General features: G+C 39.6%; 1 protein-coding gene across 1 annotated transcript in view; it reads right to left on the bottom strand.

Annotated features, from left to right (window-relative positions):
- SHTN1 (shootin 1) overlaps positions 1-17881 on the bottom strand; it is a 102513-nt gene that overhangs the window by 46444 nt on the left and 38188 nt on the right. The window contains exons 5-9 of the mRNA XM_028121747.2: positions 14342-14510; positions 11875-11972; positions 9534-9615; positions 6245-6339; positions 891-1037 (exon numbers count right to left, since the gene is read on the bottom strand). Coding sequence (XP_027977548.1) covers positions 891-1037; positions 6245-6339; positions 9534-9615; positions 11875-11972; positions 14342-14510 — 591 coding nt within the window. The remainder of the gene's footprint in view (positions 1-890; positions 1038-6244; positions 6340-9533; positions 9616-11874; positions 11973-14341; positions 14511-17881) is intronic.

The following is a 17881-nucleotide window of genomic DNA, read 5'->3' as shown; positions in this document are numbered from 1 at the left end:
AAATATTCCTTTATTCTCTTTTTTGAAATGGTAATTCAAAACGTACACCAGCATTTCTTACTGAGGGTAAAAAAAAAAAAAAAAAATCAGCTCTGCCTCAGGACCAACTTTGTAAAAACTTCAGAAACTTCCAAGGACTAAATGTCAATATTATTGTTTAAAGAGACTTTGACAGGTGATAATAAATAGCAGCTAACAGCTTTTTCTTCACAAATGAGGTACACTGTAAGCAGTATAAATATTGATGTAATTTTTCTTAAGTGGTTTCTTTACCTTCAAAGCCTTTGTTAAACGTCTTTGCCTCCCCTCCCCTCCCGCCTCCTCTCTCTCACCTACTGGGATGACTATCTTTTCTGCCTGGCACACAAAGGTGGGCTGTGTCAGCTGGAATAGCTCCACTCAAACAAAATAAAATAACCACGTGGGAAGTCTTTAAACACATACATTTGTGCCAGTTTACAAAATGAGAAATTTTCTCTAAGCAAACAATTACTACTAACATGGACTTTTCCTCCCTCTTTGAATAAAACTTGTGCCTTCCAGTAAGTTCTCCGAGACTAACGTACTCTCCCAGTGTATGCGGTCTCCAAAAATACAATCAATTCACAGGTGTTCCCCCTGCGCACTATGTGCACTATACAAGCTCTTTTTGAGTTCTTGCTCTTACCTTTGCTTTTTCAGACCTTTGGACAGGTTAAAGATCACTTCTACGATAGTGCGCTGTAAATTTTACTTGGGAACTAAATTAAGTTCATTCAGTAGTTACTTTTTACTAAAAAGTAGAAAGACAGGAAAGACTTACTAAGGCCAACTAGGGAGCTGTAAGTGACCGGATTGAGCCCTCTCATGTTTGTGCGTATGTATTAAGATGCCAGAAGAAAATCCGTTACCTTTTTCTGATGCTGAATTCTCTCTTCTTCAAGTTGCTGGATGAGTTTTGCATTTTCTTCTAAAGCTTTCAAAAGCTGCTGGTCAGGAGCAGAGCTCTGCAGCAGAAGGTGGCTTTGTCTCTTTAGCTTGTTCTGTTCAATGAACATCTGCAAGAGTTAATTACAAAAATGTACATACCAATCAATCTCACGTATCTCCTCAACTGAAAGTGGAGCAACAGGAAAGTACATGGAATTTTTATTGAAAAGTTAAGGGCAATTTCCGAATTGTACAGTATTACAGTTTTAGAAGTAATGATTGCTATGATTTCATCCGTAACTTTCATGCACTCTTCAAGAATCTTCACCCTTCCCCTAACGAGGTATATATGCAATAATTGAGTCCTATACCTCAGTTTTTAATGTTTTATTATTGTTTTAAAATACATGAATACTAATAGTACTAGATAATATTGATCAAGAACTTATCTTATGCCAGGTACTCTACTAAATATTTTATACGTATTATTTTAATCCATACATCAATCCTGTGAATTCTTCTGCTTTGAATAGCTAAAATTGACTAACACTATGTGATAAGATACGGTGATGATTTTCCATATATCACATCATCTAATCCCTAGAATAACACTGTCAAGTAGATATTATTATTATCCCATTTTTACTAATAAGGTAAGTGAGGTTCAAAGTGGCTCAACTTTCCCAAGAACACATGAAAGTGGCAAAACCAGGATTTAAACCAAGATCTGTCTGATTTAGAAGCCCAAGCTCTTAACCACCTGGCTAATCTCCTTCCTCTGGTATTTACTAAACCTAGTGTTTTGTTTTATACCAATTAGCTTTTCCCCAGTGATGAAAGCAGTTAACGGTCAGGAGGGTAAAGAAGAGATGGGAAAAGGTATATCAATATTTATTGGCCACTTTATTCAGCAACTTACATATATTATTCATTTAGTCTTTACAAGTTCACATTTTTTAATACAACATTATTTTCTATTAACCTATTACTTCTTTTCCTTAATACCCTACACAAGTTAGCCAGTGGGTGATTCTACACATGAAATGTTTTATAAACTCTGACATTAGGCCCATTTTATATTAGACCTTCACAGTTTCAGATTCTTAACAGCATTTTAAAGGAATATTTACATTCTTCGTCCACCTGACAGCTCATTTTGTATAAGAATGAAAGGTGCTGCGAAGGCACGAGGGAATGAGTGTGTGTGTGCGTGCATAGGTGCTGAGCTCGAGGACAGTGAGAATGCAAGCATCAACATGCTAGAGAAGAGTCATCCATATCTCACCCATATTTCATCTAGTCTCTGACATCTGAAACCAATGATATAACTGAAAGGAGCTATTTCGAGTTACTATTATTATTATTAGTCATTTTTTAAATACCTTTTCCCCCTCTTACAACTTAACTTGGTTGAGGTCCCTTGTCAGTGTCTTAGCAAATGCCTTAGGGAGCCAACAAGAAGAAGACCTGCAAATAGCAGCTGGACTCAGTGAGTCCTTTGGCTTCCTGGCAAGTGAGCCTTTCCCCAAGAGCGCTCGGAAGCCAGGAGCAGGGAGAGAGGCAGCCGTCGGTGTGGCCACCAGGCCAGACTGTGAATTCAGCGGTCAAACAGTGTGGGGCACAGGCCACCATCAGTCAGGGTGCGGCTGTGTCCCTCACTGCACTGCCTCTCCGAGCTTCGGTTCGCTCTTGGGAAAAAGCAACAGTTCTCCTTCTCTACAAAGCACTCGGGAAAACTTGTTCAAATTTACATGATTATGAATTATCTCAACTTGGTTATTTTATAAAGAAAAAGAGTGAAGATTATGTCTTGGGGATGTTAATCATGTGAATTTCTTTTGTAAAACCTTGTAACGATTCCTAAATAGTAATAGTATAAGATGAAAAGAACATATAGGAAAGGAATTCCTCTAGATAACCATGGTAACTTGAAAAACTTATTCATTAGACTACATTCTCTAGGCCTTAAGACACTAACATGAAATATTCTATATAGTGCCTTCTAAAGATGTGCTTAAAAGAAAATTTAGTGACCAAACACTGATGAATTTGGCTTTGAACTATGATAAGAACCTGACAGCTAGGGTTAGGGAGGTAGTCTCTTATCACACAAATGACATCATGGGTGTCAGAATTTCCAAGGATTATCATAAATCTTTTCAAAGAATGAAAAAGAGAAGAAAAGCTTATGTCACTTCTATAGGATTCATTCTTTCCAAAAGAATATTAAAATGTCATCTGTGTTGTCTGGGAAGAAAACAGAACTCATTACAAAACAGTCTCACAGTATATCCAGACTACACGTTGAATGAGGTAGCCACGCCTTTGAACAAAGAACTACACTGACCAACAAGAAAAATATATTCTAAAAGTACAGGAAAATTTGTCATTGAAAATTGAAGTTACATTGAAGAACTACAAGAACTTAACACAGGAAGACAACTGGCTGTTTCCTCCTTATTGAGGGGGGAGGGGCACAGTTTTTGTTTTGTTTTTCATGGTGCCTTTTTTTTCACCCGTATTTCCCATCCCCTTACCCTCCCCTCTACTCCCCTCTGGCAACCACCAGTTTGTTTTCCGTTTTGGTGGGTCTGTTTCTGCTTTTTATTTGTTTGATCTAGTTTGTTTTTTTAGATTCCACAGAAAGGCAAAATCATATGGTATTTGTCTTTCTCTGACTTATTTCACTTAGCCTAATACCCTCTAGGTCTACCCATGCTATCGCAAAAAGGAAAGGTCTCATTTTTCTTTATGGCTGAGTAATATTCCTGTGTGTGTGTGTGTGTGTGTGTGTGTGTATACTTGTGTATGCACATGTTTTTGCTTTTTATTTTTTTTTTTATTTATTTGACAGAGAGAGACACAGCAAGAGAGGGAACACAAGCAGGGGGAGTGGGAGAGGGAGAAGCAGGCTTCCCGCGCAGCAGGGAGCCCGATGCGGGGCTCGATCCCAGGACCCTGGGATCATGACCCGAGCCGAAGGCAGACGCTTAACGACTGAGCCACCCAGGCGCCCCACGTTTTTGCTTTTTAAATGGACAAGTGGAAGCAGGAGTGTGGGAGAAACTTTCCATGTTTCCCTTTACACATTTGAGAACTGTTTGTATTTTTTTACAAGGTATAAACATTCCTTTTGTAATTAAAAATATAAAGTAAATTAACTTTATTGAATTCTAAGGCTCCAGACTCTAAGCTCCAAAGAGGCAGGGATCATGGTTGCATTCTTCACCATTATATTCCCACCAAGAGCACAGTGTCTGGCTAACGAAGATGTTTGCTGAACACGTGAAAAACCAAAATGCAGAAGACTGGCACTTCTCTTGTTAAACCAAGACCTACACCTTCAAGCAGTAGTTATCTGTTGAAAAGCTGAGAGTCGGGGCACCTGGGCGGCTCAGACGGTTAAGCACCTGACTCTTCTTGGTTTCCACTCAGGTCATGATCGCATCTGCCCGGAGGCTGCGGGAGTTTCCCTGTGCCCCTGCCCCCACTCACGCGCATGCGCTCTCTCTCTCAAATAAATAAATCTTAAAAAGAAGCTAAGAATCTGTAAACCATGCAAAGGGGAAGGTATATGGGTTCTAATCTAATTTTATCCTCAAGAACAGTTTCTGGGGTGCCTGGCTGGCTCAGTCTGTAGAATATGCAACTCCAGATCTTGGGGTTGTAGGTTCAAGCTCCACATTGACTGTAGAGATTACTTAAAAAAAAAAAAAAAAAAAAAAAAAAATCTTAAAAAAAACCCAAGCCAACACTTTTCTTCTCACTATTGAGTATTTGGCCTCTAGATACTGTAAAACCATCCAGCACGGCTGCAAACCCCGATGCTCCCGGTAGGAGGAGTGCGAGCGGCTGCCCTGGCTTTCCCTCCTCACGCCTCTTCCGTCGCCTCAGGCGGGGTCACGTGTCTGCATCGCCGTTTCCGCCGAGCACTACCAGGTGGGTAGAGTAAGTCACTCATTTTCAGATTCTTAGCGGAATCCTGCTTCTTCGGTCAATCTTGTCTGCTACCGCATGGCCCTCCAAGTTTTCTTCCAGCTGTTTTGTATTCTAACATCATTCCACGAACAGATGGAAAACTGAAAATGTCTCTCAAAATAAGACCCTGGCATTCGAGTCAAAACAAGCCCACCTTTTCAGTTTTACAGCGGAAGCATCTTCACATTATCCCCAGTCTCCCTCCCCCTCGACTGTTTATATCGCTGCAGCTTTTCCAAGTGGCTGTGACACACTTCAATTGTTTTTCTTTCTTCCAAGTAATAAGATAACAATTTTTACTCACCTTTCATTAAAATCTCTGAATAAAATGAATCAGAATATTTCAAATCACATCTTCTTGGACTAAATCTTTCACAGAGTTCATTGCTAGCACAGTTACATTCACGCGCAGAAGGATTTCTGCACAAAACCGTAATCTGATTTTCAAATGTCATTCCCGTAACCCCATGCTTTGTCTTCCTTCAGCACCTTGGATACTTCTGCCTACGAATGTTCTACATTTCCTTAACTACTTTCCTTCACAACCTACAGTGTGCACCCAGATTCAAAATACTGAGACATGATGGAAATCTCAGGCAGACCAGCAGCCCGTCATGAGCTGTTAACAGCTTGGCCAACTGGTACCTCATCATTTTGCTGTAAACCAGCCCTGGGGCCACGGAATACCCAGCGACAACATGTCAGCAAAGGGAAGCCAGAACATGAGAAGCTCAAAGCTTATCTCTTGACATGTGATTTGGTGAAAGGCTACAATGATGGATGTACAACATGGCAATGTTCCACAGCTAGTGGAAAAATCAACTCACGTAATGAGATCACCGTCTAGCAGGTGAAGAGAAATACTAACAGCATGATACTGTTATTTGAGATGGTATTTGGAGATGTAACCTGGATTCCTAAGGCTACTGAAACAGAAATCCTGTACTTGAGCTGGACTTTCCATCACAAGTGACAGGTATCCCTAAATATAATTTGTTTTCCCTGTAACAGCATTTTATAGTACAAAATCCTTTTGCAGAATTGTGCCATTGGATTTCAAAATCTACTTGGTTGGGCTCGTAGTATCACCCATTTTACAGGTGGTGAAAGTGAAGCCCCAAGGAGGCTAAGGGGCTGCTCTCAGGTCATACAATGAGTGAGTAACTGACGGACATGGCCAAAATTTGAACCCAGATCTTTTAACACCTGTTTTAGTGAACTTGACACTATTCCATAGCTGGCCTCCCTTAATTCTAAGTGGTAAGTTCTTATTCAACTTCAAAACATATTTTGACATGTCATCTGTAAAGTTCTTTAAGAAATACAAATTTAAAACCAGGTCTCTGTGGATACTTACCTCTTGTGCAAATGACTCTGCCTTCTTTCGAAGGTCCTTCTCCAATTCCAAGTTTACCTGCATTTCCTCATACTCTTCTACCGCTAACATGGACACTTAGGAAGACAAGGAAAAGAAATGGACAAAGTGCCACACGGTCGGTCACGAATACGGATGAAAAACAGTGTTGAAAAGATTCTTTGTACCGGCATACAAGCACCCTCAGCCATTGCTGGTTGAAATATAAATGGATCGAACCTTTTTGGAGGGCAGCTCAGCAATGTGAATCAAAAATCTAAAACCATTCATACCCTCTGACTCCACAATTCTGCTTTTAGGAATGTACCGATTCCCCCAAGAGAATAAATCATGAACACATCCAGCAATAAAGCTGCAGAACACTCTCAGCATCACTGCTGAAAACAGTGAAATGATCCAGATGGTCTCACATGGCAGACCCAGGGAAGTACGGTATATACAAGAAACATGATTCTGCTGTCGAAATGACATTGTAGAAGCATATTTATGGAACCAAAAGATATATTTTTTAAACGACTTCATTTCTATTTTTTACAAGCTGCATACAAAACACATCACCGAGGTACTTCACAGAAGAGGAAACGTGTGAAAGGCCAGTGGATGTGTGGAAAGATACTCTTCTTCATTAGTAATCAGAGAAATGGAAAGTAAAAACACAGGCACCTTTTTAGACTCAGCAAAGAGGGAACTGGCAAAAATCAAGAAGCAGAGTTACACCAAGTGTGGAGAGGATACAGAACAATGGAACAAACACACTGCTAACAGGAGCTGAAATCTACCTAAAAAGTAATCTGGCATTATGTACTGACGTTGAAGATAAACTTTTACATTTGGCATGTTAACTTAGGGCACATGCACCAGGAGACGCATAATAACAATTTTCATAACTGCAGGACTTGGAAGAGCAAAAAACTGGAAAAAACTCAAACAGCCACCGACACCATACTGGATCAGTGAATTCTGGGACAGACACTGAATGACATACTACCCAGCGGTGAAAGTCAACATACCAGAGCAAAGCCCTTTAACAGGGATAGACCTCACAAACAAAAAATTGCACAGGGACATTATGCAAGGCTGATGGAATTAATATAAAGTTCAAAAACATACAAAATGAAACAACATGCTATTTAGAGATATATACATACTTGGTAGAACTAGAAATAAAAGCAATGATAAAAATCCAAGGGAGGGGATACAAGTGGAGACTGATATTCAGGGGCTTGTAAGGTATCAATGGGTAAAGAGGTATTTCTTTCGCTGATATTTTTTTAGCTTCCACAAATGTTATAAACACATTTAACAAACAATTTAATGTATATATATGGTTTTCTTAAGGTTGGAAGAATATACACGATGTTAATAGTGCTTATCTTTGGACTGTAAAGATTGAGATTTTTTTTTTCCTTTTCCTATTTGAATCTATGTGCTCCACCAAAAAAGTATATTACCTGAACAAAAAGAAAATATATATATACATACAAGCTGCATACAAAACACATCGACGAGGCATTTCACAGAAAAGGAAACATGTGAAAGGTTATATATAGATGTTATTTTTAGGCGTCCTCCACGTTTACAAAGAGAAATAGCCTTAGAGCCATTCAGGCCCAGACTCAGAGCTCTGAATTAAAGAATCAGGACAGAAATCTTTAAAGGGAAGGTCCTGTCAAATAGTAGCAACACAAAATCTTTGCTACTTTTTGACATTCTGTGGCCTGTTTTCTTAAATAATGATATAGACAGGACCAAGGGAGTGATGACGCCATTAGAAATTAGGCACAACATAGGTAGGTATCACACTGGTCTCTCCACCTGCTTCTACAGAAGCACTTTCAATCCTGAGCTGAGTCATATCAATAAAGTCTTTAAAAAGGCACTCTTAATGGCTGCTTTCACACAATGTTCCGCCAGGACACTTCAGTCCTAACTGACTAAGGACTGGTTTGCTGTGTAATGACATAGAATTTCAAGCTCTGTACTCTGTAAATCTACTGCCTTCTCAGAGGAAAGACGAATAGTCTTACTCCAGTAAAGCAATATAAGTGGTGGTTTGTGATGTGAATTATAGGTCCCTGAGAGCCAAATGATTTTCAAACCTATTTAAAAAAGAAATTTCGCGGAGAAAACAAAGACGACTATGACTCTCTGAAGGCCCTGGGCAACATAACTGACTCTCTTTTCTAAGTCCAGAACAGCATAATAAAAAGTGAGTTTTCACATGTCCTGGCCCTTTTGACTTGGATTCTGAAAGAAATTAGATTGGTCCTCATCATGCATTTATTTATATGATCTCCCTCTTCCTAGAGAGAGGGTTCTCTGAAGGCAAGATCCACGTGATTAACCTTTGTAGAACCCTCTGTTTCTAGCACAGTACATCAAGACCATTTCCATCTTCTTACATGTGGAAGGAGCTGAGAAATGTCACAATCTACCGTATCTCCCACACTGAACCACGAGGTCCTTTATTTATTCAAAAATCTCAATTTGTCACCCAAAGGTGGAGAACTACCACCAATGACAACAGGGAAGGCTTGGAGATTTCCTGCACTCTGGCATCACTCCCTTGTCCTGAACCAGGGGACGCAAAAACAGCCCCCATGGGACTTGATGCTGTGTTTTACAACAAGGATTCCATTTTCTCTAGAGGTAGCCTTTGGAGAAATTTCCTTCTCACCATGAGACCAGGTCTGCCTCTCGTGACCAAGAGGATCATTTTCATATGATTCATATAAATGATCGTGAATCTCTCATCACGCTGGCCGCTAGACAGCTCAGAGCCAGAACTTGACTGCACACGGACAGGAATGCACAAGACCTGACAGCAAGCATGCAACCTTGTATAGCAGTATTTAATTTTACTTTTGCTTTGCCCCATTTTCTATATTCTCTTAAAATTTTTTCATATCATGTTGCATGTATCTGTGTAGATATCCTCTCTTCTGGATTAAAAATAACCTACCAAATACACAAATACTGAGGGGAGAGCCAATATGACCTTTGTCCTAGGATATATGTAGTCAGAAAAGTGTTTTGGTTTGAAGTGGGTCAGAAGTTCCTCAAGTGAAAGCACTTTTAGAAGTCCCAAGACTCTAAGGTGAATGATAAAATAACCGGGAAGAGAGAGACTTGTGGTTAGAAATCAGGAAAACCAAGATAGGATATTCTTGCTTACAAGACTCTTTAGGCGCAGCTATAAAACAATACACAAAATGTATGCAAACCAAATAAATTACATATGTACCTGAGAAGAAAGACTGGAAACACCTACCTCTATTGCATTTTTCTAAGACTCTCCTCTGTTCAAGAACTTCTGAGTTTAAAAGATCTTTTTCTTGTTTAACTTTATTTACCTAAAAATGTGAGATTGTGAGAGAAGAAAACACACAACACTGTAAAACATGACATAAGGTGACGTGTGATACGCAAACTGCTGTTCAACATTCAACATGAAGTTATAATTTAAGCAGTAACTGGCTTTACTGTGTTGGGATTTTATTAAAGTCGTTCTTAAGGCCTCAAAGGTAGCTATTTAAGTTAGGATATACCTTTATAGAGAACTTCTTTACAAATTCCAAATAGCACTGGTCCCTACCCATGTAAATGATTGATATTTTTAAGGCAAAAATCCAACTAGAAAACACCCAGACAACAGACAAATCATATAGTCAGAGAACTTTGATGACATTTAAATTAAGGAAAAAATACTTGAATTTTTTAAATAAAAAATACTTTAAACTTTGATGACTTCTGCCTTAAATAAAACACACATGAAAATCTTCCCCAAAAACTTACATTTCTGAGATAATTTTGACATCAATCAATTGGAAGAGAGAGAGAACGCAAAGTTACATATATCAAAGTGGATAAATCTCAAATGCACTATGCTGAATTTTAAAAAGCAGGTACAGGGGTGCCTGGCTGGCTCAGTCAGTGGACTATGATCTCAGATTGTGAGTTCAAGCCCCATGTTGGGCACGGAGCCTACTTAAAAATTAAAAAAAAAAATAAAAGCAGGTACATTTACATCATTTAAAAACACTCAAAATACTATGTATTGTAGCAAAAAATATAAATACATGCATTGGAATGATAAAAGCCAAATTCAGAATAATGGTTGTGCAGGAAAATGGGGCAGAGAGTGAGGGGAATGCAGTTAGGGACACACTGGGGTTTTCAGGACTATGTATTAAGCCAGGTAGTAGACATATGGGTGTTTTTTTACTTTTCACATGTCTGAAATAGTCTAAAAGTAACTTCTGAAAGGGCTTCTAATACCACCTCTAAGTGGGAGGGGAACAGGATCATCAGTAAATAATCATAATGGAGGAAGAGAGTGCATCAAAATGTGCTTATCTCTCTACAACGGTTACAGTCAAGAAACAAACTAAGGGGCACCTGGGTGGCTCAGTTGGTTAAGCGACTGCCTTCGGCTCAGGTCATGATCCTGGAGTCCCTGGACTGAGTCCCCCATCAGGATCCCTGCTCAGCAGGGAGTCTGCTTCTCCCTCTGACCCTCTCCCCTCTCATGTGCTCTCTTTCATTCTCTCTCTCTCTCTCAAAATAAATAAATGAAATCTTAAAAAAAAAAAAAAGAAAAGAAACAAACTAAGATAATGGTCCTGGAAAAGGACTCTGAATCCATCGGCATGCCAGAGAGCCTGTGAACTGGATGCTTTTAGGATAAGCTCTATTTTTGGTTTCGGTTTGAATTAGTAACTGGTATTCACTCTCCAAAAGGAATGTCGCTTCCAAAATAGCATCATCCTTCTTCCCATTCATCAGTATGTTCTGCCACGGTAAGTAAATGTGAACAAGGCTGTAACTGGTGGACACCATAAGTAAATGTGAGCAAGGCTGTAACTGGTGAACACCATCTCCCAACCTTTTTCGCATTCTGGCCCTTATGAAAACTGTTAAGATAGGTATGCAAACTGAGGTAGCTGGGTAAGGCTGCCCACTGAAGGGACCAACGCCTTGATTCCTCAGCATTATTCGTAAGCCACCTGAGGGACGGGTCTAGAAGCTTGAGCTGCAGAATCTGGGAACCACTGACACAAGTTAAATCACGATTGCAAAGGCAGTTCCTCAAAGTGTCATGCACAGAAAGGCAATTATGTGCTCCTGTTCTTAAAGACCATTCAAAAGGAAAAATAAAAAGATTCTCGAAACACCCACTTGAACCCATTCTGCCATCTATCACATACACTTAGGTTGGAAGTATACAAGAGGACAGCCATTCCCAACTAAGCCAAACTGTCTGATAGAGAAGCCAAATACTTCTTCACCAGCAACAATAAAGCAGATGACTTAAACTGCAGATATCATTCTTACAAATCTGCCTCCCGTAGTGAAATATGGGAGACAACAGGGACACTTCATTGCTATTTTGGTGCTTTACTTAGTGAGCTAGGTATTGAGTATACAAATGTTCACGATCTTATGTTCTACACCTTTTTGTATATTTGAAACAGAGGGTAGAAGAGAAGATAAAAATTGGTACATGGTTCTCACGCCTGAAATCAACTTCCAACAGCAAGTTTTTAATGTAGCCAGTCTCCAAACACCCTGAAAACACCAGAAGTCTTGCCTTTCAGGCCTAAGATACATACTTCTTCAATTACTTCTGCAAGTTTGCTCTTGAGATTTTCCAATTCAATCGCTAATATCTTCTTCTCCTCCTGAACAGATACAATTTGATCTCGAAGTTCTGCATTTTTAAAGAAAAGATAAGGGGAGGGAAACAATCTAAACAAACATTTCTTTAATCTAAATTCAATTAGTGAACTTATAGTACATCATCAGTTTCACATGTAGTAACTTTTTTAAACTTATTTTTTTAAAAGAAGCAATCAATCTTGTCAAAAGAACTGAAATATGCCAGTCCATGTGTAGCTTACGGTCAAGATTATTTAACAGCTAAAATGAAAATAAAGAAGCAGAGAATGATGGAAATCTCACTTCTGTGCCCCTGTATACAGCCACAGTTATTAATAATTTTATATCATGCAATCTCACTGTGTTATTAAATGTACCAGATCATGTTTTCTTTGCACGCTATCAAACCCATATTTTAGAAAACTATCTGGGATTTTAGAAGTAAAATTTTTTAAGATTTCAGCAAAACAAATTAAGGCATAGTATCAATTTCCTCTTTCTTTTAAAATGACCATGGGCTCTTGTCACAATAAAATATAACAAACAAATGGGGCAGTTGATAATTTGCAGATTTTGCTTTGCAGAAAAAAAATCCTGACCTGCTGCCAACTTATAGCCCTCAAACATTATTTGAATGGACTCAAAATATAACCTATTTGAAAAAGGTTAATTCTAGTAATTTTCTCTACCGAGTTGTTGTTTTGTTTCTTAATTTATTTCATATTTCTTATTATCGGAATTTAATGAAAACTGTATTACCAAAATGAAAATATTAGCAACCATTAAATGCAAAAGCTTCTGGTGATAGATGAAAGTTACTTCCACCACTCAAACAGTAAAAAGAAATATATTTTTTTATAAAAATATATTTTTATATTTTAAATATAAAATATATTTTATATATTTTATATATATAAAGGGGCAACTGGGTGGCTCAGTCGGTGGACTGTCCAACTCTTGATTTCGCCTGGAGATCAGGTCATGATCTCAGGGTCCTGGGATTGCACCAAGTCAGGTTCCACACACAGCTAGGAGTCTGCTTAAGGATTCTCCCTCTCTCTCACCCTCTGCCTCTGCTCACTCTCTCTCCATCTCTCTCTCTCAAATAAATAAATAAATCTTTTTAAAAATATATATACGCAGATTAGCACAGAGTCCTAAAATTGATAACCAAGATCTCCAGTTTTGCTACTTAGGTTTTAATTGCATTTTTTTTTAAGATTTTATTTAATTAGTTGACACAGAGGGAGAGAGAGAGCGAGCACAAGCAGGGTGAGCGGCAGGCAGAAGGAGAGGGAGAAGCAGGCTCCCTGCCAAGCAAGGAGCCCGATGCGGGGCTCGATCCCAGGACCCTGGGATCATGACCTGAGCTGAAGGCAGATGCTTAACCGACTGCGCCACCCGGGAACCCCAGGTTTTTACTGCTTTTAATTAAAAACCTTCTCTGGAGTTATTTATAAATTGAATCAAGCTTTTACAGGAACCCAGCCTGGAAAAGTTCTCAGATGCTTATTTCAAAATCTCTTTCTCCACTGGCTGGCTAATCCTGAAGGAGGAACGAGAGACAATACCATCTGAACCTAAGAGGAGGGGAGAATCATGAACAAAAGAAAATCCTGTAAACTTCTTCTCCCTCCCCACCGACACAAATATTATTTTGTCTTAGGTCAAGGGGGTGGAGAGTCAGTTAACGATGGCTTTCTTTATACTTCCTTCCCTCTCCTTCCAACTGCAGTTTTATCCAAACCAACAGGCTAGCGAGTGTTGTTTCTGGCATGTGCCTAATGCTAAAATGCCCTAAAAGTTATTGAGCCCCTTTCCTCCATCTGTAACATAAACAATGTGTACATATAATCACGTGTATATATAATCGTGAATAAAATTAAAGTATATTTAACAGAGGTACCGTGCAATATTCCACTTCCCACTGACCCACACAGTGAGGTCTAACAGCGTTGAAGTTGAACACCCGCATATTGCTTACAGCTCAGTGCCTGAATCAGATGAGAAGTCCTTTGAGGGCAGAGACTTAAGCACTCTGGGGAGGAATCCTCCCCAAAGATTCCAAAAAAGAACCAGACAAACGAGAGGCATTGGCTAAATATATTTGTATACGTTCTTTCTTTTGCTTAACAAAAATATCTCAATGCATAGTCCACATTTTTAAGAATTTTTACACACTGGTTGTTTCCATCAAGACAACGCTTTCAAAAGTGCCTAATCCCAAATGAGAAAGTAATTCATAATGCACCAAAGTTACGTCCTATCGTGATTCTCAACCGGGCTACTCCCTGGGACATTTAAATTCGAAATTTTTTGAAGCAGGACCCAAGTTCTAAAGTTTTCAGGTCATTCCAATGGGCAACCAGGCCTGAGAAACATTATCCAAAATATGCTCAGTGACGAAGCCCAGAGTCCCACCTTTGATCTGCTTCTGACACTGCACAGAGACACAGGTCTCTGGGGTGCCTTCTGGGTCTGTGCTAACATCTTCGTCATCGATGTTGATCTCCTCTGTGATTACATCTGGTCCCAGCTTGGCCATGTACAACATGCTGATTCTTTTCAATGTTTTATTTTCTTTATTTAGCTAAGGCAAAATATAAAAACAGTTATTTTAACAGCAGTCAAATGAGTGTCTTGGATTTTTAAACAATAGACAGATTAAGTGTACTTCTGTCTTACATATTCATCAACACCCACAGCATGAACTAACAATTAGAAGATTCATGAAGTAAGGTTTTATTTACACTTTTTAGCATTAAACTTATTAAAGTAAGACCTGATGCCTGGATTACAGCCAGCAGCATGGGAAAATGCTAGTTATAACTGATAACATAAGAAGAATTAAGATAAGACACCAGTATAGATTAAATCAAATTTCAACTTATTCCATCCTTAATAGTCTTAATTAAGGCATTTTTAAGAAAGTGTTTTCTTTGCTGCTGGGCACACCCTTTAAATGTTTGTTAGCCCAGCCCTCCCTCTTCTCTGAACACCTGCTACTCTTCTTCATTGTTCCACAGGATTCCTGTGGAAACAACAGTGTTCCCCCAAAGCATACCCCATCCCTTTGACTGCAGCTAATCAGTCCAAGGAATCAGGCACATGAGCCCAAGCTTGGCCAGTCAAATCCCTTCTCTAGAAATTTGGAGGCTGAACAGAGAGATGAGGTTCCTTCCATGTGCCTAGATGTACAGAAGCTGTTGGCAACCACAATCCACTAGTGAATTGAGGAACAGAGGAAGGCAGTCTGTAGCAGAGCCCAAAATGGAGCTGACGTGTAGAGACAGGCAGAGAAAAATAATGGAGATGGATTTCCCAAAGGACTCTGGTCCATTCTCAAAATGCTCCTTGCCTATGGGTTCCATGGGATTCTCCAACATCCCTTACTAACAAATTCCTACTTTTTTTTTCTTTTGACAGTGGAAGAAAGTACAAGATATGTTTCTGTTCTCTCTATAAAAAGAGTTCTAGTTCATAGCAAAGAAAAGAAATACTAATACATTAATGTATTTGTTATTCCCTTTGCAGAAATGAATTGTTTAGTTTCAGTTACTCAACTGTCATTGCCTTCTTTGGTTCACGTGTTTGTGTGCCTATCAATATTAGTACAAAGCACACACAAAGACTAACTTGGTCCAAAGCCCATAGGAGGAAAAGTATGGTCTCCTTATGTTTTCTCTTCTCAAGACTAAAAAATAAAAGGTCTCCTCTGAACACATGCACATACAGAAATGCAACCTCTGGGGTGCCGGAGTGGCTCAGTCGGTTAAGCATCTGCCTTCGGCTCAGGTCATGATCCCGGGGTCCTGGAATCGAGCCCCACATCGGGCTCCCTGCTCCACGGGAAGCCTGCTTCTCTCTCTCCCTCTGCCTGCTGCTCTGCCTACTTGTGCCCTCTCTGTCAATAAATAAATAAAATCTTAAAAAAAAAGCAACTTTTTTTCTTTTACTAAGGGCTAATGGCCAGCAAGACAAGTTCTGAATTAAATAACTGACACTGGAAATAAATAGAAACAGAAACCTAATTCATTGGAAAGCTAACTACCTTCTCTACTATAAACCTTACATCAGAGTAAGACATGTTGGCAACCTGTCCGACTTTGGTCCTTCATTTGTGATAATTAGGACCCTAGAGGGTTTCCCTCAGGGAAAAGCCCAGGCCATTTCAAACTGGGAGATCTGACTCTCACCCCAGTAACACTGACTCTAACTATATCTAAAGTAGCCTGATCTGGAGCACAAGTGGTTTCCCTGACCTCTCTGGGGAATCAGGAAGAATCTATTAGAAATGGCTATGAACCCTTCCCCAGATTCCCCCTGGGAAGCCTCGTAAGCTCTACTCAGGGAATCCAACACAGCCCCTTTCTTCCCTGTCCCCAGCGCACAGCTCCAGCTTCTAGCTCCCCACAGTACATTAGAGGATCAGGGATGAGAGATAAGCCCATGATCCCCAAGCCCCTCTCCCTTAAGATGAAACATTCATGTAAAGCCTGTTGTGGGTTCTTGACACCATGGATGCTACAGTGGGGCACTGGAGGCTCAAGGATCCTGGCTGGTAAGATGCCACATCTTTTCTGAATGGCAGGAGAAAACCACAACTGACGGAAAAAGTAAAAACACTCAAGCCTTCATTTGTAATTCTGCTTCCTAATACTTAAACTAATGGTTTCCATCTTAGCACATTAGAATCTGTAGAGAGCTTTTAAAAAAATCCCAGTGCACAGGCTCTCACCAGATCCAAATCTCTGGCAGTGGAACCCAGCAGAGTACTCTCTCTGAGGTCCCAGGTGATTCTAATGCACATCAATACGAAGACTCTTTGATATAGAGAAAGGCAATGTTTCCGTATCCGTTTCTATAAAATCAGAGTTAAGAATCCTGCTCTATAATCCAACGACTCTGCCTCTAGAATAACCTCATCTTTCAGAGTGGTAGCCTCTTCATCAGCGAACTAAGGATAAAAATAGCCTCTGCCTGGGTGGCTCAGTTGGTTAAGCGACTGCCTTCAGCTCAGGTCATGATCCTGGAGTCCCGGGATCGAGTCCCACGGCGGGCTCCCTGCTCAGCAGGGAGTCTGCTTCTCCCTCTGACCTTCTTCCCTCCCATGCTCTCTCTCTACCATTCTCTCTCTCTCTCAATAAATAAATAAAAATCTTTAAAAAAAAAAAAAGCCTCTGCCCCATAACGTGAGGATTGAGTGAGATATTACACAGAAAGTATTCAATACAGTGACGGACATGCAGGAAAAATTCAGTGTCTGCTCCTAATAGTAACAAAAGAGGTTCAGGTTGTGCATTTGGGAATACTTTATCAGCTAGTTTTCTTCCATCAAGATATACATCCAATGCAACTTTTTCTTCCTCCAGGATATTCACAAAAGCACAAAAATACTAATTTTTGCCATCTGGTGCTTAATAGGCTCATCCCTGGGCCACTGTCACAATAATACTTAATAACTTGTTCATTAACAGTTCTACCCTCAAAAGAGTTTAATGCCTCTATCAAGCCAGGCACCAAAATCCACCAGCACTATCTGGCTATAATACAACTACTCTCATTAACAAAGTTACTAACTCAAGAAAAAAGCTACACATGGGGCGCCTGGCAGGCGGTAGAGCATGCGACTCTTGATCTCAGGGTCATGAGTTCAAGCCCCACAATGGGTGAGGAGCCTACTCTTAAAGAAAAAAAAAGCCACACGGCAATTTCTCTGAAACACCATTCTCACATTTTGAAGGAAGAAACATAAGATTTATGTACATAAAGATCTCATAACCATACTACCTGGATATTTTTGAAAACTCTGAATTCACAAATTTTGGCTAAGCAATTTCATTGAAGTTATTATTCATCAAGTGATATACGTTAATGGCATGCTAATTGTTTTTTGGAACCATTCTAAGTCACAAAGCAAAAATAAATCTTTTATAACCCTACAGTAACAGAATCTTCTAC

This window comes from Eumetopias jubatus, unplaced genomic scaffold (genome assembly GCF_037043125.1).
Source record: "Eumetopias jubatus isolate StellerSeaLion01/CBP00866 unplaced genomic scaffold, mEumJub1_p1.0 scaffold_17, whole genome shotgun sequence".
Lineage (NCBI taxonomy): Eukaryota > Metazoa > Chordata > Mammalia > Carnivora > Otariidae > Eumetopias > Eumetopias jubatus.
Note: the sequence above shows the minus strand (reverse complement) of the source record. Positions and strands in the feature narration are given on the sequence as shown.